Here is a 25,239-nt window from a genome sequence, read left to right on the forward strand (position 1 = left end):
GAGAAGCAGCGAACGATTAAATTTGGACAGAATACAAAATGGTGGAAAATCAATCTGCAAATGTATAAACAGATTAAACTGAAAAATCCAGCAAAAACTATGGTTCCTTGTTAAAGAGCCACCATCTGGCTAAAAAGCACCACATTGAACAGTGCGTGTCCTTGGGTCTCCATCAAAACAACAGCCAAGAGTAAAGTAGATGGGACAAATGGTTCTCGGAATATGTGAAGGATTTACCTTCACAGACAGAGAATCTGTGCTTTGTTGTTTGACTTGAATGTGAGAGATGCTTACTTCTTCTAACTATCTTTTACTAGCAGCAGGAATTTTGAAAACAAACAAATGTCGAGATTGTGGAAGCGACCAAACAATTGCGTCTGTTGTAGTTTCCCAAGCCTGCCAGTTGGTGTAACCGGAGGATTTTCTTTTATAATTTAGTGCCTTCATTGAAATTGTAAATTTCTTTCATCATATTAAAATTGACTCATCTTTTACAATATATGTGAACACATCTGTAACATCTACGGTCCAACATGTTAACATACTGTTTGGTCCATTTCACAATTTTTTTTCAGTAAACAAGAAATCAAATTTGTATCTTCTTCAGTTCTGCCGAGTAGTCCATCGATCAAATCCCACAAATCTCAAAGACGAGTCCACACCAGTGCTATTTATGCTCATACTTTTTTAATGTATCACAATGAGCAAGAAACATACTTGATGAAATATTTTCAAAGGAGTATATTCAATTACCATCTACAATCAACTTAACTAGGACAACAAGGTTTTGTGACAAAAGTTTCTTTAAAAGTCTGAAGTTCCATGTGGTTGTATGTATGTTAGTTTCCATGTAATTTGGTACAGTTTGGAAATCTTCATCATATAATTACAGTAACAAAAAAGCTAACAAGACTACAGTATAGAAAAGACATCAAGAACAACATTTTTGGTTTAACTTGCTCTTTTTTGTACATTGCAAGGCTGTTTTTTTCTACCCTCGAATGGGCTGCCTGGAGCCACAGAGCCATGCTTATGAGGCTCGAAGGAGGAGTAATTCAAGGAAACAAAAAAAGAAAAACTAAAAGCATAAAAAAACATTGTGGCACCAGAAGTCACAAAAGGAACAGAGAGCTCCAAGTAACAGTTCATCTTTGAAGTTGGAGCAAATGGTTGTTTGGTTGTTAGTTTGGTTGTTAATTTTGGTTAATACGCTTTTTTTTTAGTGTAACTGCCTCTCAAAAGAATGACAGCGTCGAGAACCCATCCCCTCTCGCTGTTATTCATTTCTCTCCGTAGATTATGTAATCAACAGAGAGAGGGGTGAGCCGCCATTTGACTGGAGAGCTTAACTTGTCAAGCAGAGACAAGCACAAGGAAATGAAACGGGTAGCAACATGAACTGGGAGAAATGAAGCGAGCATGTCTGTCCATCCTGTCCTGAAATTTGGAAAATGTCCATCAAAGAGCAGAAGCAGAGGCAGATCTGGAGAAAGAAAGAGACAGACAGAAAGGAGAAAGAGGCAGCTGGAGCCACTTAAGTTCAGTTTCATCTAAGGGCTTTCCTCTCTGTGTCACACATGTCCATTGGTTCCAGAGTCCATTTCCATTACAGAGTTGTCAGAAATCAAATAAGGAGGTGGTTTTAAAGCTGTTTCGAGCCCGTCTTTGGCTCCCATGCCCAGTTTTGGTGTGCCCACAGCCTCTCGTGTCCTCCTAACAAGATCTCCAAAAAGCTTCCCAGAGTCCTTTGTATCTCTTTTCATTCCTTCTTCATCTCGAAAACAACAAAGAAAAGCTGATGTCTTGTTTTAAATATATCTATATCTGTATACAGGTACACGTTCGTTTTCACAGTGGGCAAAAGATGACCTCTACAGCAAAACCTTGTATTTATCTCTCTCTTTGTAAATGTCCATTAAAATCAAGTATCCCAATGTAAGTCAGTGGATCCAATTATCCACGATAGCGTTTTTGTGCCACAATAAAATATACACTTATCTGGGGCACAACTTGTACGTTTTTTTTTTTTCTTTTTGTTTCAACTGCATAAAGCTTTGGCCACATTCATAAATTGAATCAAAGTAAAAACTGCTCAGTGCTTCGGTATCGTTTCTGATCATTATCTTTAAAATTGGATTTTCTAAATTTCAGTTATTCGTAGTCCATCTTTGTGGTTCAGTTTGTTTTGGTGTGTGAAATATAATAAAAAGAAAAGGCAAATAAGAAAATAAAAAATGAATTGATGCTGGCTCATATGAAACACACACACACACATACAAACACACACACACGCACACACAGTCCATGCTGGCGGAATCTGATGCAGAGACCTCAACTTTGTCTTCCACAAAAAGCCCAAAAGATTACACTTTGGAAACAAGAGAGCAAACAGTATCATCGAGACAATGAATATAAAGAACATTATCACACCATAAAGTGGCCAGGTCGTATTGTTTGTGTTTGTTTCTTAATTTCCGCAATTCAAATTAAAGCTAGTGTTAATTTATGAAAATAAGTAGCATACAGAAACTAAAATAAAATACTTATAGGAAAATAACAATACATGTCTGACATTGTCTGAGAAACTAAAATAAAGCATATTTGAGAGAACTGTACAACTTAAGAATTTTCCAAAACAAAGTACATGTGAACAGTATTTCAGGGAACCAGACTTTAGAGAAGTGGCAAGCTTACTGACCAAATTTCCTGACTTTCAACAGCATGCTGTAGTATAAATCACATTGCTCTGCAAGACACAGCACTTAAAACACACTTCTGAGATTGTGCCTTGTATTAATTCGGGCAAATATATTGACTATACAATAGTGGCCAAAAAGAAGTTTCAAAATTTAAATATGTCTTCATTTTGCTTTTAAAAATAAAAGTTTTAGTTCATTGGGTCATCAGTGAGAGGGTGGTAGTGGTGGGGGAGGGGGGGTACCTATGCACATCCGTTTCCATTGCAATAACATTAAGTAGGTGACTTCTTTGGACATGAAAGCATCCTTGCTATTTGAAATCAAGGGACATCTTCAAGAAAACTCCTCCTTTTTCCAGAAATAATGCTTTGGAATGAAGATATCCCTTAAAAACCTGTAATCTACGTGTGGAAGTGGCACCCTGCAGACACGTGGGACCAGTGACTGGTGTTTGTCCCAGGAAGAGGGCGGCAACACCTCAGCGAAACAGCCATCATTTCCCTCCGAGACTAGTTGTTTGTTGACTGGCATAAATGTTACTAAACCTAAGAGACGCATCAGTACCAGATGTATTATATACATTTTTTGGTAACCACTATTACTTGCTTAACAAGTGAGCAACAACCTTGACTGGATGGAGGGATTTCAGCAATGTTCCATGCCAGCACAAAATGACATATGGAGGTCACATTGTTCAGCAACCAGTGATGCAAAGATTTACACAACAGTTTACAGTCACGTAAAAAAAGAAAAATGAGAAAAAGAAATAGATTGTGACAATTAAAAAGCAATTAAAGTAAATGGGATCAGTCCTTGCTTAAGAAAAATCCATTGTGATATTTGGAATGCACTGTTCTTTACAAACGTTATAGATCATTGGCTTTAAACATTGGTCTGTTCAAAAAGAAAATCGGCAAAATGTCCTTTGGAACATATATTCACAGTCTTCAAAGTTCCGTTTTTGCAACAAGAAAAAAAAAAGGTGTTGCAGAGGCAAGAAATTGGTTTATTGTTTGTTTTAGTTAAAGCTTAGCCAAAAGCAAAATGAGCATGCATCTAGGTACTTTTTTTTCTTTCAAAATTCTACATTAGCAGCAAAACGTATGTCCTTGAAGACCAGACCTTATACATTTTCTTTAAAAAATGGACATTTGAATGTGACAAAAAAAGTCAAACAAAGATTAATAACCTCTATCTTACAAACTGCAATGGCTCTGTAACGGTGCTACTCCACAATGCAAGGACAAGGGCCCTTTTTGGTTTTTGGTATTTACGTAAAAAAGCCACCTGTTTGCTTGCAAAGAAGCAAAAACGGCAACTCTGATGCGTACTCCTTTATCTTTTAAAACTTTGTTTTATTCTCTAAAAACAGCAACAAATCCTCAAGTATAAAGAAGCCTCTTTTCTCATATTTATGCACCAATGGTGAAAAGTGTTTAGTCTTTGGATTTTCTTTTTGTCTTAAAGCGTGAGAATTATTATTAGTATTCTTTTTTTCATTTTCATTTATGACAACAAAAATGTCAAAATGAAAATAAAGACTGTAGCCACACTACATGGAGAACAAAAGACCTGCTTTGTAGTGTACATATCTACAAACACAGGAGAGCAGAGAAAAATAAGTGCGAAGAGAGGAACACGTAAAGTGAGAAATAGGAGTCAGACAGTGATAAGTGCACAAAGGTAACACAAAATTAAATTAAATAAAACTTTCAATATTTCACCCAGGATCTTTTTTTTGTTTGTTTTTTGGTTAGCAATAATACCAACCAAACCACAAGATTAAATAATTCTAAAAGAGGATCCTGCCTTGTCAGGAGGGGCATTTGGGTGAATGTTTCCCAAGAAGTTGAGAATAAGACAGAAACAAAGTCGAGATAAATTACCTGTCCATAATCTAGTCTATCGGAATGACCAAGACAACATTAAATGAAGCGTCTTAAAGTTGGACAATACAAAAGCTAAATGTACACAAAGTTTTTTCAACCTACCATACTGTTTAAATTCATTTCCAATGCAACAATCTACTTAACACCAAAAATGTTCATATCTATCATAAATACAGAAGGTTTTTCTTTTTTTTAATCAAAATTCTTTTTATATCGCCCATTGTTATGTCTGTAATGCTCTCCTTGTCTGGGTATAATGGAATTGCGACCCCCCCTCCCCTTTAAAAGGATTTCCAATGTTAAAATCAGCAAATCATTTACCCTTTTTGAATGCCCAGTAACAATGCCTTTTTAAATTTTCATTCAACTTAAAACTTTCTGTTATTAAATCAAACAAAATGCGTATCTCCTATTGGAAACAAAAGGTGTAAAACATGGATTTCTGTAACAGAAAAAAAACCTCTGTGAGCTGTTGACCTGAGAATAAAATAGACATTACATTATTCTTTTACTTTTGCAAGCCATTGGTATCTGAATGTTTTAATAGCAAGAAAACGGATAGACTATTCTCCCATACAGTACATACTGGCTTTTTGTGACTGTGCTATTAAGTAGAAATTATTACAAAACAAAGGGACAGCTTGTTGACTCATATTTCTTCAAAAGGGTTCTTGGGCCATTTGTCAACTTTGAGGCAGTCCATTGCCATACAGTACAGCGTTCCTCGACCATTACCCACAACATAACTGCAGCGATCTTTTCTATTCTCATATATTAGTATGCATGTATTTCAGTTGATAAAACAAAGAAAAAGTTGAAAAAAAGAAAAGAAAAAAGAAAACGAAAACCAGCATGTTGAATGGGAAAACAATCCACTAACATTTAAATTTTTGGTTACAAGCTTTGGAATTGCAGTTAGTCTTTACACATCTTTTTCTGAAATTGGTTTGTATACTTTTAATGTATTTTTAACATTGCTGCTTTTATGTTTTTTTTTTGTTTTTTACCATTTGTGATTTTTTTTGTCTTTTTTTGTGTTTTTTAAATATTGTCCATCACTGAAAGCTCTTTTACAATCTGATGGAGTCTGTTCCTACACTAGCAAGATTACTACTACAACTACTACTGTCTTTGACAAAGCCAGGCTGCTGCGGCTCCTCCGCCGTCCTGCCAAGCCTGTCTGCTGACTTCTGACTGCTGTCAGAGTCAGACTCGTCGGTAAAGACGTCTGTTGGTATCGAGGTCTGAACTCCTGAGGTGCTCAATGAACTTGAGGTAACCGTTGAAGGTGAGGACATTGGAGGAAAAGAGGAGGAAGAAGAGGAGGGACTGGCATTGGACTTCCCAGCTAAAGCTCTGGAGAAAGGGGCCTGGGGCCATGGTTTGCCGGCAGCTGTGGTGTTGAGTGGAGTCGTTGAGGGGGAGCACAGGGAAGAGGAGACAGCAGAGGATGGCATGGTGGCTGATGTTGTTGGCGGGGGAGGGGGGCTGCTGATGGGATGAGTGGCAGACTGCGAGGTAGATGCGGTGTTAGGATTGGGGAAGCAGGCTGAAGAGTGAGGTAATAAACTAGTAGCGTGCTCTTTGGCATTTCTGGCTGATCGCTTGATTGTTCTGTGTTTGTGCAATGCCGATTCCAGGTGTTGACTGAGTGCTTTCTCCCCATCCAACGTAGTGTCACAAGCCAGGCAGTCATAGAGACTTCCAGCCCCTGCACCGACGCCACCAGGGACACGCAGCAACATCTCTTGCAGGTTTGCCACAGACTGACCGAAAAAACAGTTAGATTTAAGGTGGGTGATAGCCGCTTCTTCCTTGGTGAAAACTGTTTGACACTTGCGGCATGCCAGTTTACACTGCACCTTGGGGACGATGTACTGGTCTAGATGGGGGTCCAACGCTTTGCCGTCCATCTCTTTCTGCTCAGAGGGTACTTTATTATGAGAGGAGGAGGAGGAGGAGGAAGTGGTGGGTTCACTGTGGGGTTTGCCCTTTTGCTGCTCTGCTTTCACCGAATCTTTCAGATCAGATGCCTTGCGATCCCCCAAGGGTTGAGGGGGAACTGGAGTTTGGTTCGCCTTGGGTTGCTGGATCTGCTGAAGCTGCCGCTGCTGCTGCTGTAGTGCCTCCTGCAAGCTCTGCTGATATTGCTGGTAATGCTGCAGCAGGGACCCCGGAGAAAGGCCCATCAGTGCTTGTGACAATGCTGGGTTATAAGGGAAGAGACTTTCCATACCATACATTGGTTGCAGGTAGCCTCCTTGGATCTGTGGGGTGTAATACGGGGAAAAGCCAGGCATGAAGTAGGGCAGGAACTGGTTTGTGAGGAGAGCTGTGGGGTCTGATGCCAAAGCATTCTGCAACGCCTGAAGCTGGGCAGGGTCTACCACATACTCCATGCCAGGTGTGGGCATGGAGGTGGCAGGTACAGCTGTGTCTGGCTTCTCCTTTTTGGCGCTGGCAGCAGAAGTGGAAGGGGCGGGGGTGCTTCCGGTCGACGACGGGGTAGAAGGCTTCTCTGTCTTTTCCTTGCTCTTCTCCTTCTCTCTTATCCTCTCAGCGTCACGTTCTTTGGGAGGTTCAGGCTGGGAGGCGGACTGGGTGGTTGAGGAGGTGGAGTTGGACGTGGAGGCGGAGCTTGAGTGGGAAGCAGATGTGTTGGCCTGGGCCGCGGTGGACGCAGCGAGAGACGATGAGGAGGGAGGCTTGTTGGGTAATCCGGATGTGGGGAGGCTAGGTGAGGGAACACTGGCACCAGGCATGTTCAGGAGGTTTGAAGGTTTTGGAGGAGTTAAAGCTGGAAAATGTCCAAATACATACACAAATGTAAGAATTTATAGGTATGTTTCTTTGATGATTGCACATTTTTCTTTTGAAAAAAAAAAAAAAATCATACATTGCAACAATATATTTATTATTCACAAAGCCAGTCAGGGCTATTTGTTCACTCTGTTGTCGGCCTATCAGTCAAGTGTTCAATGAGTTTAAGGAGATTCTGTACTTAGAAATACCAACACCATGGCAAAAAGCCATTCAATTATGCTACATATTCTACAGTATATGTCCCGGTGTGTCAGACTGACTGATGGGAAATTGCTTTGTGTTCTATATATACACCTAGTTATTACCGGGGTTTACATTTAAGTACAATATGTGACTCGTATAGATGGTTAGTACATAAATGCTGGTCCATTTAGTTACATCTCAGTTATATATCACTTATGCACCTCAGAGTTTTAGCTGTAAATCAGTAAACGAATCCAAATGCATAGCTACCTGAATTTGATGAGTTAAAGCTGGAGATAGAGGGACTGCCAACCCCTGGCAAGAGGACAGGTGGGATGCCTTGCAGATTTGGATAAGCTGACTGGAGATTCAGCGCCTGCATTGCAGGGTTATCAAACAAACCCTGCTGCTGCATGGCCTGCTGCTGCGCCAGTCCTAAAACTTCATTGGCCTTCTTAATGCGGTCCATCTCTTGCTGGGCCATAAGTTGGCGGACAGTGGCTGGGTCAAAGTATTCTTTCTCCTTATCAATCTGGCTGCCAATAGTATCCTTCACCTTGGAGATGTGTTGCTGGGAGAAAATGTGATCGCGGACAGAGAGGCGAGCGCTGTACTTGACACCACACAAAGTGCATTCGGTCTTCGGCCCTTCGTAAGATGTGTGGTTTATCCCGAAGTGCTTGGCCATGTTGAGCTTTGCCTTTTTCTCCTTGGCACGGGCATTTTGAAACCACACCTGAACCACTCTCTTTGGAAGTCCAATGTCATTGCCGAGTACCTCGCATTCCAGCATGGTGGGAGTCCTGTAGTCGTTGAAACAGGACTTCAACACTTTCAGCTGGAGGTTCGTCATCTGGGTTCGGAAGCGCTTTTGGCCAGGTCGATCTCCGCTGTCGATGCTCCTGGTACCTGAGGCTCCGGGACTTGGTGAGCAAGGATCAGCCATGCTAGACGTCTCACTGTGATCAATTATGTGTTCATTTTCATAGTCTCTAGCATAATAGCTCGTTGCAGGGCTTACCAGCCCTGAGGACATCTGGTCATCAGTTTCGATGATGGGGGCCGTGCCCCCGGACTTAGACAGGTAATCACCGCTGTTTTGGCTGTGCTTTGCATCAGCACCGTCATTATCAGCGTTGGCCTCATCACCTGTTGTTGTGTCAGTGATGGCTGTGTTCACAGAAGAGCAGTCGTCGTTGTCTAGTTTGCTGTGATCAAAGCTGAGGTTCACAGAGGACATGGTTGCGCTCTCAAAGTCTTCCATTCCCTCAACCTTAATGGACGAAGGGCTCAGAAGTGCCCTGGGAGACAAATCCATGCCTTTGTTCACTGGTGACATAGAGGAGCTTTGTCCATCACTGTGTGTCGGGGCCAGTTGGGAGTAGCTCGCTGTCTCTAGAGCGTCTATTTTTATTTGCATACCCTCATGGTCAGGTAACATACCAGCAAGAGCTAAATTATAGCCGGCACGTTTGGCCTCATGCCAGTGACGAGACCGAATGTGTGCCTCGAGGGCGGTTTTTGCTTTAAAAAGAGCTCGACAAAAAGGGCACCTACGATGAGCCTGAGCCGGCCCTACTGCTCTGAACTGACCCTTTCTCTCTCTAGCCCTGGTGTTTTGGAACCAGACTTGCACCACTCTCTTTTTTAACCCCACCTCATGAGCAATGTGGTCAAGCATTTTACGCGTAGGGTTTGAATCCAATAAGTACTTCTGATAGAGGACCTCTAGCTGCTCAGGGGTGATGGTGGTCCTGAGCCGCTTGTCCCTCTGTGGCTCTTCGCCGCTGTTTGTGCTGTCGTTCTCTCCCGGGCTAGTGCCGGCTTTCTCCTCCAACTTCCTCTTCAGGGAGTTCATGGTGGAGGTGGGGGTGGACGGAGAGGTGGCAGAGCTGCTGGGGATCTGGGGCATCGCCCCGGAGAGCAGCTGACTTGCCAGGAGAGGATTGTTGGGATCAAACAGCATGAAGGACATATCAAGCGGACGGTCTAGAAACTGAGGGTGGATGAATTGATTTTGCACAGAGAGGAAGTGTAACTGCTGGTGTTCCTGCCAGTGCTCAAAGGAAGGGAAGCCGATCTTGCACTGCTCGCATTGATACTGGATCATCTGTTGTGCCAGCTGTTGCGTGGCAGAGGGCAGGTGTGCATTGAGACTCATGTGGGGGCTTTGTGACGAGGCCTGGCTTGTCTGAGGGGCCGAGGGGCCACACTGCTGCTGTTGCTGAGAGAAGGAGGGAGACGAGTGTTTGATGGGCTTGGAGATCGTTTGAATCTTCTCTTCTCTCTGCGGTCTGTGGTGTTGTGCCTCAGACTGAGGCTGATGCACGACTTCCTGCTTGATAGCGGTTTCTCGCGGATCAGTCGTCATTTCGGATAACTGCTTGGCCTTCTCATCGTAGAGGTTTGAGGTGGATGCTGGTGATGCCTCCTCTTTCTCGGTGGATGGAAGGTGTGAGAACGCTGAAGTGGAGGGTGGAAGAGGGCAGAGACTTGAAGAGGAGGGCATCGGGGTATGACATGAAGACCCAGAGGGAGTATAGCAATCATTGGGGTAATCCAGTGAATCCTCATTTTGGCTGTCATACTGTCCATCTTCATCTTCGTCTTTGTAACACAGCTTCTTTTGGTGTTTTATAAGATCAAATATACGCTGGAAAACCAGGCTGCATTTCTTGCACTGGTAGTTCAGATTTGAGGTGCGGATATAGCGGTCGTTTGACAATTCTCGTCTTTCACCCTCCTTTGCCCCTTCACCCTGGTTTTCGTAATTTTTCCTCGCCTTTTGGCGAGCGTTTTGGAACCACACCACAATGACACGAGTGGGAAGGCTCAGAAGGTTGGAGAGCTGTTCAAATTCATCATCTTTAGGATAAGCGTTAGCATCGAAGAAGTCTTGCAGCACTCTCAGCTGGTAGTCAGTGAACCGAGTCCTGGATGATCTCTTACTTCCATAGTATTCTTGTTTCTGAGGTTCAGGGGACGGAGGTTTAGAGTCAATCTTTGTGTCTTCTAAAGTTGTTGTTGGCGGATTATTGAAATTGTAAGGCGAGTCTTTGTTGCGCTGTCGCTCTTTAAAGAGGGTGTTCCTGAACCAGTGCTTGATGACTTTTTGTGGGAGGCCCGACTTGTCTGCCATCTCTTTAATCTGTTCCTCGTTTGGTGAATTGTTGATATCAAAGTACTGTCGCAGCACCCTCAGCTGGTCGTCGGTGATGCGTGTACGTGGCCTCTTGTTCTGCTGCTGCTGGAGCATAGCTGGTGTTAGCTGCTGTTGGTAGAGCTGGGCCAGGTCTGAGGCCAGGCTTGGCTCAACAGATTGGAGCTGAGGCAAGGACTGGAGGGACATGGACTGCATCATGAGCGGCGAGAAGAGGGGCAAATCCATTGGCATGGGGATCTGTGACATTTGAACCTGCGGCTGTGGGGTAGGTACAGTCGGAGGTGTGTGGGAGGCAGCAGAGACAGGAACATTTGGTGTGGGAGCTCTTTGGGGCGGAGGAGGCGGAGGTGGAGGAGGTGGCTGTGGAGGAGCGGGAGCAGCCTCTGGTGTAGGGGGTCTCAGAGGATAGAGTTTATCATATTGTTCTCTGTATTCCTTGGCGAATCTCTCAAGGGATCGAAATGGAAAGAACGCCTGGTGGATATGCTCCTGGTGACTCTTTAGAATCAGTATGTTTGAAAACAGCTTGCCACAGGCTTCACATTCCAGTTTCTCTAATCCCTCAATGGGGTCCACTACTCTTGTTATCCCACCTGGACCACTTGATCCTGTAGGCCCAGCTGTCTTTTTCTGACCTTTCTGTTTGTTTTCATTGTACTGAATTACTAACTCAAACCCGAAATTTTCCAGCAGGGCTTTGGTTGCATTTCCTCGAGCATCTGAAGCAATTCTTGGTGGAGGCAGGCCAGAATCATGGTTTATGTTTATTGAAATATGATGAATGTCCTTCTTTTCTCTCAGTTTACTGTCTGAATCTTTATTAGCATAGTCCTCGTTCTTTTCACTCATGCCCTTTTCTCTGTGTAGTTCTCGGTCTTTCTCGTTGTGAGAGGAGGAGCTTCTCTGCTTTTTTTCAGACTGCTGGAGAAGAGCTGCACTCTGCTGCAGCAATGCCATCTGCCCAGCATGCTGCTGTTGTTGCTGCTGCTGTTGCTGCTGCTGTTGATGTTGCTGCTGAAGGTGGTGGTGCATCAACTGCTGCTGCAAGCAACTCTGCTGGGCCTGCGCGGCCGAGTTTTTCAGATCTTCCAGCAGCGAAGAGGTGGATGATCCCGCAAGTCCGAGTGCTGCGCTATTGATGCTGATCTCCGGGTTCAGCTGGAATTCTGCCCCAGGGATGTAGAAAGGGAACAGCAACTGCTGCTGTTGCAGGGGGAGAAGTGCATCCGTTGTCATGGGGAAGTGCTGCAGAAGTGCTGGGTTGAATAGCTGTGATTGTAAAAGGGCAGCCTGCTGCTGGAGCTCCTGTTGAAGCTGGGCTTGAGCTTGGGCTTGAGCCTGAGCCAATTGCTGTTGTTGCTGAAGCTGTTGTTGTTGCTGTTGTTGTTGCTGTTGTTGTTGCTGTTGCTGCTGCTGCTGCTGTTGCTGCTGTTGTTGCCCCCGAGCAGACAGCAAGTCGGAATATTTTGACTTCTTTATTTCATGGTTCTCAGATGACGATGAATGGCAGTTCACTGAAGAATTCCCCAGGCTTTCCATACCATGAGTCTGGCTCATATGGTTTCCTCCAAGGAGACTCTGAACGGTTTGAGGCCCAGAAGAACTGTGGTTTGTAGAGCTAGTAGTTGAGTTGCTGGCTGGGCTCGGACTAGATGTCGAAGTGCTGATGCTGGACCCCCCGCCGCTTAAACCAGTAGCGCTCGCAGAGCTAGGGATCCCTCCTGCTGCTTCGAGTTTGGCTGCCCTAGCTTTGGTCTGGTGTAGAACAGAACGCATGTGGATCTCCAGAGTGGAACTCTGGCTGTATGCCACATTGCAAGTGCTGCACTTGAATGGCTTGTTGTCAGGGCTGCTGGTAGGCTCAGGCTGGCCGGTGGTGGACTCCTGAAGGGCCCTCTTCACCTTGTGCAGGTGGGACACGGAGTTATAGTGAACCAGGAGAATGTTCTTCTGCGTGAAAGACTCCTTGCATACAGTGCACTTGAAAGGACGAGATGGATCCAAGAACTTCTCCATGGTGAAGTTGGGGCCCTTTCTGAATGGCAAAGCTCGTTTCGGTTCAGAGCCAGAATCTTCCAACAGTGAACCAGAGTCACTGCCTGTCGGGCTTTGTTTTTCCTCCGGGTCACTTTCATCTCCCTCTTTGTCATCTTCTCCCAGACCTCCAGGCTCCTCTCCAAGGGATGGGTCACCCATTACCATTATGTCACCATTCATCAATAAGCCCCCGTAAAGCTGCTGGATATCAGCTTCACTCAGCTCCAGGTGGCTGGTTTCTAGATGTTTCTTCAAGGCCTGTAGCGTTCGGAAGCTTCGCTGGCAGAGACAGCACATGGTGGCTGCCCTGATCACATGATACTGTGAATGGAGCTGTAGTTTCTCCACCGTCTTGAAGGCCAGGCTGCATTGGTTACAGCGGTACTTGTAGACATGGCGATCCGAAACAGGCAGCTGAGGCCTTTTGTTGTGAACTTCATTGAAGTGCATCTGGAGGGAGTTGGAGGACTTGAACACTTGATTACAGCCTTTCTTCCAGCACAGGAATCCTGTGGCTTCATCCCTCTCCGCCTGTTGATCTTCCAGAGGTGACTTGCGAGCTTCAGCCATTTCTGTAGGGATGGACGCCCCCTTCTCTGGATCAGTATCCGATGCGTCTGTGGATAAATAAACAAGAAGAAGGCAGTTCATTAGAGATTAAGACATTAAAGCTCGTTGAGTTGACTCGTGGAAAGATAAAATTGCTAATTACAAGGTGCACAAACACAAACCATCAATAATATTATCTTGTTAATGACGTAGCATGAAAAAAGTGCATTAGCTTTCATTATGCTGTTTGTGAAAAATGGAATACAACCATTGCCAAGACATTTATTTTGTAAAATAGTAAAATAACAGAATACTGATTGTTTATTTTCTGTCACGGCAGAACAACAGGCTTATTATTGCATAGCCAGTTTTATAGTTACAGCATTTAGTTCAATATTTATGTTTAACACAGTGAGACACTAACCAGCTTGCTTCTTGGTGTCTTCAGAGTTAGAGTTGGCTGTAGCATGAGGGGTGCTCTGGGACTCTCGGTCTGGACTAGGTACAGGTATGAACATGCTGGCTGGCAGGACTTCAGAGGCTGTTACCTGGAAAAACAAAGCACAAAAGAATTCCAGTGTGAATAATCATGCTGAATGATGATGTAATTTAATATTCTGGTTGAAATGGTTAAGGGAAAACTATGAAAACAGAGGGAAAACTTGAGAACATTAAAATTAGGAGTCAACCTGAGATACTCACACATTTGTATGTTAATACTTTCACATGTCTCACTCAAGTACAGACTGTATGTACACAGACATACAAGCCATCATGACTATATAATAAAAAATATGATATACTTTCAAAGGATGTAAAGTTTCACTTTCCCGTGCTTTAGTGTATGCCCATTAAGATCTTCCGCCAATTAGGATGATGGACATCATGTCATACAATATCTCAGTCAGCTAAAAGCTTTATGAGGAGGACTAATAAAATAAGACTAATGAAAAAACTCTTAAAAAATGACTACTGTAATAAAGGAGAAAAGTAGGTAAACTGCATTCAGCCAAATTGAGTTTCAGCTTTTGCGTCAGAATTCCCAGTAGTACAATTGTAAGTGCCAATTACAAAAAAAGGCATTTAAGTATAATTGCTATATTAGACTGTGTGCTCCTTAATAAAACAGTAAAATCAAAAGAAAACCAATTTAATTGAAATTGAACAAGTAAAGAGAGGAACCCGGGTCGTCCCTCCTCTCACAAGACTGGGGTTAATCATGTGTGAACCTCGGTTTATTCCTGCTGCTTTCCCCCAAAGTTCTCCCCTCTGATGACCTTCAAACCCCCCAAAACCGGATAATTCAACAAAATCACTAATTAACACGTCCCTCTTTAACAATAATCATCGACTGGAAACTGGGTGAGGTTGGAAGATGAGGCCTCTGTCTTTTTCACCTCCCCTCAATTAACTTCACAAACATGGTGTTCGGCTTCACGCTGCATCTCAATCGCATCCCTCCTCTTCCCTCTTCAAACCTCTATTTTAACACACTTCTCCACCTTTCACTCTTAGACTTCAGATCGCACACGTAGTGCTTTCAAGTCATATTTAATAAAGATGTCTCAAACAATGGAGACAAAAGGGGGGCACATCTTAATGAATGCATCCTGGTGGAATTTGTATTGAAAAGTAAGAGAGTGCCCTGGTTGGATCTGTATTTGAAGCTTTGGTTAATCCACCACATGCTTTCTAATATCTCCTCCAGTGAGAACACAGCCGAACACACTGCAGCGTGTCACATAGGCTACAGGCCAGATCCAAACAGACAATCATTCTCCAGCAACGCGAGCCTCACAGTTACGCCGAGCAGCTTTCGGTCACAAAGTGCAGACTTTATTTTTTAGTGTGGCCATACGTTCAGGAGAAAACATCCATTACCTTCTTTCTTCCAAATGAGAAGAAACAATGAATGTAACCGGCGATGAAAGTCCCAAAACCAAAAAGCAAAGATTTACATTACAAAGTGCACTGTTTCTAGACAACGGCTTCATTAGGCGATTAGTAGAAAGTGCAGAGTATCCCAAGGTCATTTTTAATTTGGACCGCCTAATTGGCAAACATAGTTCAAAATGGCTATCATCCAGCCAGACTCAGAATTAATGAAGCACAATTATTTTCATTACCCCTATCTTATGCAGACAGAAAATGAGACATACACAGAGTGAGTGAGAGAGGGAGGACTGGGGGATCTGTGCATGTCTGAATATATATAAATATATACTGTATGTACTGTATATGACAGACAGGCATGAGAGGTGGAGAGGAAAGGAGGGAGGAGTGAAGGGAGAGGAGAGACGATAGGTGGATGAAGGGTGGGAGAGCATCATTATGCATGCTCGGCAAGAAATAAAAGTCACCTATTTCAGAATTAATTAGGCTGCTCTCCTCAGACATGTGAAAAGGATAAAGCACCTTTCCATCTGCATTCACCTGTTATAAAAAGGTGCAAGCTTTAATGTGTGTTATATTACCTCTGTTCTATCAGGATCCTCTTGTAGTGGCTCAGTACATTACTACCTCTATAAAAGAAATAAATATTGCCGTCTACCATACTAATGTGCTTGCCATTTACTTTACTTTCTAGATGGGGGATGAAGATGGCTGGGCTGCAGACAGTAATATTTGACTTGGCAGGCTATTTAGCTTCGCAGGATAGAACAGAGCAAAGATTTGCTCAGTGATTTACAAGAAAACAGCACAAATACATGTATTTCCCCTTTATGAGCATTATAGGAAGTAAAGTATTCTCTCTAGGTAGAAAACGGTGCCAAGGTGCATTGCGGCTCATATAAATCTAACCTTTAACCCTAACACTACAAACTCTACATCTTATTTCTTGTAAGTCGTTTTTCTACAAAGTCTATAAATACACATTTTTATGTGAGACCTGCTTTGTAGTGAAGAATAACATTCCAGTTGATTGTGCTTGAATTTCATGAAGTAATGAAGTGTTCATTAAAATGTGATTCATTCCGTGTCACAATTACTTTGAACATTTTCATCATGAAAAGCTTTGTTTTGACTCGCACACAGGTGATCAAAGACATGGCAAGGATGTCAGCGTGGTAATAAATGAACTGGGAGCTTAGAGACCTGCTCATCTTTGAAATGATTAAAAAATACAAAAACAGATTATGAGTTCCCCTCCCCAAATGACTGTGATTAGAAGAGAGCTGAAGAAAGCCTCTCTTAAGACAATGAAAAAAAAAAAAAAGAGGGAAAATATGCATCTTAAATAGGGCCAATCATTTCCAACGAGCCAATGGGATTGCCTGCAGCTGTTTTACAATTAACGGCGTTCTTTGTGTTTGATAAAGGACTGAATGTTGGCAATTTAAAGGAGGGAAGACGGGAATGGCGATTGTTCTCAGAGCGGCCACTTCAGGGTAAAATGATAAAGAGAGATCTTCCTGGCATTGCTGGAGCCTGACACTGGTCCTTGACCTGACCCACCGTCTGCAATCTGACAGCCAATAATGTGTATCAATAAGTCGGGCCTATACGGCGCAGCATCGCCTGGCTGTGGTTTCCGCTATATGGTTGTGTAGATGATGTGGGACAGAGTGGAGAGAAACATTGGTGCTACGTATACAACAGCTAACAGCACACTTCTGTAACCCCGACTTATAGAAACGATGGATAATGCATTTCCTAAGTACTTATGCATTCTCTTTGCTCTGGCGCTAGATGACCAAAACAAAGTGTACTCGCCTCACTGCTATAATACACATTAATATAACAAATACATGCTGGTAACGAAAATAATTCAGTATTCAGTATTTGCTGGCTGAGATATATAAAGACTATGACACTCAACCAAACAACATGGACACAACAAGGGACTCACTGAGGCGACGAGCTTGTCCACACAGTCAGGAGCCACACTGTGGAGGTGTGTGAGGTGGAACTGCAGGTGGATCTTGTTGTTGAGCGTGTCTTGGCATAGCGGGCAGCGTAACATGGGCTGAACAGAGTGCTGCGTCATCACGTGCATTCTGAGGCGATTCAGGTCCGTGTTGGTGAACTTGCAGTAGGGGCACTGGTACATCTGGAGACAGAGATGGGGGGTTAACGGGGTGAACTGGGTGCAGTGAGCAGGGTGGGCCTGCTTGAAGAGGAGCTGCACATCAGGCGGAGGACTGGGGCCCCCTTCCCTCAAGCAGGCAGAACCCTCTGATCACAGACAACTGTGTAATACGGAGCACCGCTGAGTCTTGGCACCTACTTCAAAGTGCTCTCATCTGTCAAATACTATATTGATTTTCCACCTTATACACAATTAGCGGTGCAACTGCAGCAGAAAAGCTAAAATAATCTTGAGTAGATTTGGAAAATAAATTCTGCATAATATAGAAAAGGGTCAGGGAGATAACTAACTAAAAATTATTAGAAGTATATTTTCCACATTTCTTCTTTTAATTGGGGTGCAAGTTTGGAGTTTATAATGAGGGCTCGGTATCTGAGGATGAGATAACCTTTAGCGAGAGTCGCCTAATTCAAAGAGTTTTAAAAAACAGAGACTTTTATGAAACATCTGAAGACGTCAACAGTATCGGAAGGCGTGCGGCGTGCGGTTCTCACCTGCTCCGCGGCGCTCTTCTCAGCCGTCCTGGGACGCTTGGAGGAGAGCGGGCTCTCGGAGGTCTCGGACCGAGAAGAGGGCCTTTTGGAGGGGGTGGGGGAGTCTGACTGGTGCCGTTCCGAGTGGCCAGACACTGCTGTACATTCACACACAAACATGGAGGGAGAGAAGAGAAGCACAGACATGTCAAGACAAGGTGAGGACTTGGCAGTCGGGGAGCAGGTCAATCAATAACACTGTGGATGAAGGGCTTTGGAATACCTTCCTAAAATGTGATAGAACTGCATTTAATGGGAATTGGGCAGAGGAAGTGTTGTCATGTCGTCCCATAAGAAAAATCCCACACACACTTCTACTTCCCATGCTGCTGCAGGGAGCTGGCTTTCAATGTTCATAAACCCCTAATGAAAATATTCATTTGCCACCAGGGTGCGACTTTAGGTTTCACCACGTATTTTCCGTCTACATGGGTTTCTAAACTTGAGACGGGCTAAGCAAATATCTTGCAACCTCAGCATTCATCAAGAAGATCCAGAGCAGATTCCATTGTTTCTGTATAACAGTTGAAGGCTGTTCATGTTTCATATTCATGTATTTGTGATACAAGCATAGTTAAGAACAAAGGTAACACTAAAAGGTCTTCAACTACACTCTGTCCTTGTTGTCAAAGAAAGGAGGGTCAGGTTTTTAGTCACAGTTCTGTGTCAACAAAAATTCTAATTCATTAAAAAGAGAATGATCAGGCCATTTTAAAAGCACCAAGAAACAAAACATGGTTGTCGTTGTTGTTGTTGTTTTTAAAATCAAGCACTGCCTTCAGATTGACCCGGCTTGTGAAATTCCCCAGCTCTGTTTCTGAAAGCAGGGGAATGCCAGTGAAATTCTCTGATTCACTGACGTTGCTGTAACCAGCTCAGCCTTCTCCAGTGTGTTGTAGTTCTGTGCAAGTCAACTGTGACAAAGAGAAAACGGGGGACGGCAAGATTAGAGCCCCTGAGCAAATCTGGATATTTCCTCAAAGCTGGTCGCACAAGACAACAAGCTTTCATTTAACTCCAACATTTTCAAGGCATTAAAACATGCCATCGGCTGAAAGATGGAATCAGACTGATGATTAGTCACACCCGAGCATATCTCTGTCTGTGGACATTTTTTCTATTTCTTTCCATTACAGTCACCTATACAGTTACCTTTAGTGTTTCACGAGCTCACAAAGTCAATCACATCATCTTTTAAATGCAATCTTTTTTCCCTTTTTTTCTCTTTTTTCCCTTTTTCCTTCTTTTTTTCTCTTTCTTCTTCTTTTTTTTCTCTTTTTCCCCGTTTTTTCTCTTTTTTCACTTTTCTTCTTCTTTTTTTTCTCTTTTTTTCCTTTTTCCTTCTTTTTTTCTCTTTCTTCTTCTTTTTTTTCTCTTTTTCCCCGTTTTTTCTCTTTTTTCACTTTTCTTCTTCTTTTTTTTCTCTTTTTTCCCTTTTTTCCTTCTTTTCTTCTCTTTTTTCACTTTTCTTCTTCTTTTTTTTCTCTTTTTTTCCTTTTTCCTTCTTTTTTTCTCTTTCTTCTTCTTTTTTTTCTCTTTTTCCCCGTTTTTTCTCTTTTTTCACTTTTCTTCTTCTTTTTTTCTCTTTTTTCCTTCTTTTCTTCTCTTTTTTTTCTTTTTTTCCTTCTCTCCCACCCCCCCTTTTTTCCTTATTTTCTAGATTACTACATTTGTTCTATTGCGGTCCAAAAGGATCATGTTTGAATGTGTCAAGCTCCGAGTTTCTCTCCCTGTGTTTAATGATGTCACTTCCTCTGACAATCAAACACACCTGTGATCAGTTTGCATGAGTGTGATTATTTTTTATTTTTTTTAAAGGAAGTCACACAACAGAAGTTAAATCCTGGGTCCTGATGAAGGTCAATAGACTGATTAAATAAAAGAGCTTTGAGTGAGTGCGGGAGCAAGTGTTGATTTTTTATGTTGATCTTTTAAATGCAAACAGCACTGATATTAAGGAAACAGCATGTCAGCAGAGCAAGGCCTCACACAAGCTTACCACTTTTAAAAATACTTCAGAAATATGAAAAGGAAAAAGCGGTGATAGAGTATAGTACTCTGCTGTACTGCTACTATCCAGCATGGCGGAGCTGCAGGAAAGTCACACTTTGTCCCCAGTGGAAAGAATTCACTGTTAAACTTAAAGAGGTGTCTTTTCCAGCCCCTAACAAGCCCATAAAGAGTTACATTTGGCCTGATTTGTACAGTCCTGGAAGGTCAAATTGAGAACAGAGGGCACCGGTTGAGGAGGGGAGGTTTTAGCGGGGGTCAGGTTAAGCAGGGCTGACCACGCTCCTGCTCCAGACATTAAAACGTCAGGCCCAATCAGGGCGAGGGCAGTTGAGCTGATTCCCCAGTGGGGGACCTGGCTTTGGACGGAGCAGCCTGTGAAATCTCCCAGAGACACTGGGATCAGCCAGGGAGGCCCTATTAGGGTCCAGTCACAGTCAATCCTATTAAACACATCCGCCAATAAACAAAGGGAATGTTAAACAAAAGGAACCTCCCATTCCCTGACATTAACCTCTCAGTCATGGCACTGTCCTCACCGCCAACTCCTCCTCAACTCCACTTCAGTCCACTCCTACTCCCCCCGAACTCATCTCTCCAGGAAAAACAAGGACGACCATCCGCGGTGACCTTCACCGCCCAACAACCTGGCTGATCTTTCACTTCACAGACTCCTAGTTCTGTTTAGATATGACAATATATGTTCCTCTCTTCAGCTGACTTAGTTAGGAAACTTTCTGTCTCTTCATTAGCAGTTCAGAAACACCAGAAGCAACTGACTTTTCACCAGAAGCCTCATAGATACAGGATCGGGAAGGATAACGCCTCAACACAACAGCATCTCTGAAAACAATTAATAAAAGAAAAAAAGCTGCGTTGCTTTTGCATCAATTCAAATATACATTGTTGCGATTCGCTGGGCTTTAATGAACTTAATGTAGCAGAAAGTTGGTGTAAATAGAAATCCTTGGCCTCAGAATGCAGGCGAGCTATAAACTACATGCATACAACACAAAGTACGCGTGGATGAAGTAGACACAAGTATCCTCTCAGGCTGGTGATTAAGAGGATAACCATAATTAATTATAAGTATATTCCTCTTATATAATTACACAATAAGGACCAGAGACGTGAAACAAGTGGCTGTTTATGTGAAGGCACTGGAGGAGGCTGTTCAGGCTGCTGTGTTAGGGGTCCGGACCGGCTCTCTGGCTCGTGGTTCATGTTTGTGTGTCAGAGACACACACACACACACACACACACACACACACACACACACACACACACACACACACACACAGATGGAGGGCTGGGAAGGCTTACTCAGACACAGTCTTTCTCGTCATGGCCAATTAGGACTCCATAAATCTGATCAATCGCCTTCTCTTAAGAACCCTACACCCCGACACCATCACCGCCACTGTGACTAACATCCAACTACTGTATCCTGGGTTTTTTTTTTTTTGGTGTCAAGGGTGATGAAAAAAAGCAGCCGCAACATTGGAAAGCTGGGAATGAAATCGAGATTTTGTAACGTGGCAGATTGGACGGCGGTGTCCGACATCGATGTGCACATGTGAGACGCATGGATCCACGACACGGCCAGTAGATCAGAACCAATGACCAGAACATTGTGTCCTGATGGAGCAGGCTATACGACCATTACAGGAGCAATGTACTGGCAAGGAAGAACAGAAGGGACTCTAAGCTATGGATGTCAGGAATACTGGAGGGGAGGTCTAGCTTTACTTTCTACCACAAAAAGTAATGAAATAAAAAATCAATCCTGCTGTTTTCTCTTTGGTAAAGCCCCATATGACTGACTTTTAAGAGCTTCCTGAGTGATAATGCTTTTAAAAAACATCTAAAACTACAGTGTAACAGTTAAACCTTGGTGGTTGGTTCGATTAACAACGCTTGTCCCATTCACAAGCCGTCCTCCAGAGAGACCACTGTGGGTTCCGTCAGTGACCTTAATGTCTCTCAGGAGTCTGTCTGTTAGCCTGACCTCTCCTGCCTGGTCATTAGACACGGATCCCCCATCCACACCAAACCTCTTCTGACAGATACACAGGGTGGGCTTTTGTTTGAAAGCACAAAAGGCAGGGCAGGAGTGGAGAAAAAAAAAACCTAAGAGCCAATTAGGTGATTATTAATTCATGCCCCTTTTCCGTAAACCAGGAGCTTTTGTGCTGCAGAGTCCCGTAAGTGAATTGGACTTTGGCACCTTGTCTCACCTCCTATAGCAGGACTGTATTATTCAAGCAAGCAAAGGGCTGTCAGCACACTGCGCCGGTCTCTGGAGCAATCACAGCCTTGTTGTGCTTTTAAGGGGCAAAGATGCTTGCTGGACAGCGTGACTGACACAGCACACACCGAATTAACCACAACAGGTCATCTGAAATCTTCAAGGAGTGGAATCACAGCTGCTGTTGATAGGCTTCGTCCTTGGGAGAGGTTATATACAGTATGATGAAACGTGACTTACAGTAAACAATATATAAATATATGAAAAAGTAAAGATGTGAAAAAGGATTCCTGGTGTTTCGGAGGGGATTTCCCCTCCTACTGACTGACATGGGGTCCTCATCATCTCCGGAGCCTCTGCCCCCTCATTACCACAGTTCCTGTCTCGCCGTGGCAGCTTCAGACCTCCGGTTGTAAAAAACATAACCTATCATCCAGTCCGTCCACGCCAGCGAGGCTGCATAACTTTACTGTCACTTTGCCCAGAACGGCCACAGTCTGCCAATCACTTTAAACCCAAGCTCAGCCCACAGTTCCTCTGCATAGTGAACCTCAAGGCTCCTCAGTGGTACTTTTTTTTGTAAAGTGTGTCCTCTGATCCCCGACTCCCTAAAACCTTTCACCTTCACACCGTGGGGGGCTTCTGAAACGCCTCGGCTCCTTGTAATGTAGAAGAATCCTAACCTCTATCCCCTCTCGAAGCTGGCCATTAATATGGAGATGATAACTCCCCCAGTGCTACAACACTCTCCTTTTAATGGTATCCCAACACACCTGAATAGTGTCTTTGCATTTTTCCATTTCTATCAAGGTTTTTAATCTATAGCTTGTGTCAGAGCCCAGAGCCAAAAAAAGGGCCGTCTTCCATTTCATCTTATATTTCTCTGGGAATTATAAAAAAGAATACAAGAAAACTGAAAACCTTGAACTAAAAATCCAAAAGTGAAGCTACATATTAAAAAAGTTCCTATTATTCATGATGTCCAAGAACAAAACACTAAATGACGTAGCATAAGAATGTTATGCATCCTAATGACACGATGGCAACAAAGGCAACATCCCAGATGAAGAAATTGGGAGGAGATCGTAATAATAATAATAATGTTCAGGCCACTGAACAACAGGATGACATGGTTTTCACCTTTAGAGGACGCTCTGACACACAGCACCGATGCTTGCCTATTAGTATCCCCGTGGTAAAACTCATAAACACTGAGCTTTCAGGGAGTTGGCTCACAAACAAGGACAATTTATGGCCTATTATCTTCAAAGACAAAAGGAATTACAATTTGAGGGATGACAAGCACTCAAAGGACGTGATATGAATATGTAAACATTTCCACTGCTCACGTCTGCTGATTCCTCACACTACTTAGCTTTAAAAGCAAGAACAAATCACCACTGCACCGAGTGTCTCAAGTCACAGTAACCTAAACTTGAATTATTTGATTGTAACTAACCATAAGCAGCAAAGCCACGACTAACATTAAATCTACATATCTGCACTGGTACGTGGAGGACCATCCGTTTGTGGATGAGCAACACCCGGAAGACTGACGGTTAGAAACGAGGAGACTGCAATGCCACGGTGCCGGGTCTAGGGGATGCTAATCATCATTTCATTATACACACTGAATGCAGCATCTACAGCACGCTATCTGCTCCTCCGACACACACCTGGATGTGTGCACACGGGCCAGCACACACACACACACACACACACACACACACACACACACACACACACTTGGATGTTGAGCCAAAAACAGACACGCGGAGCTGCAAGCACGCCCACCTGCACAGCCTTCATCTCAACCGTTCCACAGTGTCGACTGTTTAACTCAACATCACTGAGATTCATCTTTTTTAGCCAGGAGTTCATATGAGCCTCATGGCAGCCTCAAGAGAAATAGATACCAGTTTGATAATGCAAACTAATCAGATAAATATTTGAAAACATCTTTTATGTCTACTTTCAACAAGCCGTAATGAGTTGCTATCTCATTATGCTCTCTCCATCACCACCTGTATTATCTATTACCGTCTACAGTACATGCTTCAAACGACAGCGTGGCAATCACAACAGCACCTCTGCATAAAGATTTAATTCTATATAAATATAGATTTTGCCTATTTTTGATTTTATTTATCAAGCTCATGTGAGAGGCAAATGTTCCCCGGCATAATTAAGTAGGATGAGACCATAATATGTGCTATTTGTACACAGGAAGTGTAAAAACAGTGTGCAGCAGCTAATCGAGTGCTGCGTGTCACCTTTAATTGGTGCTCTGGAAAACTCTGTCAAAATACTCCTACACACTTTAACTACAGTCAGATTTAAGGCCGGGCGGACACGGGCAGAGTCCGTGGTTAGAGGAGACTCACCACATACAACATGTGTCGAGATCTTCCATTGTTTGATCTCTTCGGAACAGAAAACTCTATTCACACAACATCTAACTTTCACTGTAACCACCATCTATACATTTATATTAAATATGTCAAATCACAGTGTGCTAGTCTGCAGATGTATTAACCATTCCCCCCTTCCTTCTCTTTCTGCTGTCTTTACCTTCTGATCACACACACACACACACACACACACACACACACACACACACACACACACACACACACACACACACACACACACACACACACACACACACACCTTGCTGCATCCCCATACATTGAGCTGCTGCAGAAACACACCACCTGCTTTAATGAAGGTAAGGATTCGTTATATGCACGAGCTCTACCCTCTTGCCAGAAAGAAGAAAGAGTCTCGTGGCCGTCCATTTATACATATTTCATACCTAGCATTAAAAATGACCCTTTGAATTACTAATCATGCAGAATGATTAGACTGCAGCTACAGCCGCCATGAACATCTTTGTGGAAAATACATGAAGATTTTAGTTTTCCACCTATACTTACTTTTACTGTAAATCTGTATTTTCCTCTCTCGGGGTACTTATGATAATATACTAGATAATCACAAAAACTTGCACCATAT

General features: G+C 43.2%; 1 protein-coding gene across 5 annotated transcripts in view; it reads right to left on the minus strand.

Moving 5' to 3' along the window:
* Nucleotides 1-1,752: 1,752 nt before the first annotated feature.
* zfhx3b (zinc finger homeobox 3b) overlaps nucleotides 1,753-25,239 on the minus strand; it is a 141,313-nt gene continuing 117,826 nt past the window's right edge. For all 5 annotated transcript variants that reach the window (XM_084013669.1, XM_084013670.1, XM_084013666.1 and 2 more), the window contains 5 exons: nucleotides 17,928-18,064; nucleotides 17,194-17,394; nucleotides 13,768-13,891; nucleotides 7,865-13,411; nucleotides 1,753-7,385 (listed from right to left, as the gene is read on the minus strand). In XM_084013669.1, coding sequence (XP_083869795.1) covers nucleotides 5,659-7,385; nucleotides 7,865-13,411; nucleotides 13,768-13,891; nucleotides 17,194-17,394; nucleotides 17,928-18,064 — 7,736 coding nt within the window. In that variant the 3' untranslated portion in view covers nucleotides 1,753-5,658. The remainder of the gene's footprint in view (nucleotides 7,386-7,864; nucleotides 13,412-13,767; nucleotides 13,892-17,193; nucleotides 17,395-17,927; nucleotides 18,065-25,239) is intronic.

Source organism: Eutrigla gurnardus, assembly GCF_963514095.1.
Source record: "Eutrigla gurnardus genome assembly, chromosome: 1".
Lineage (NCBI taxonomy): Eukaryota > Metazoa > Chordata > Actinopteri > Perciformes > Triglidae > Eutrigla > Eutrigla gurnardus.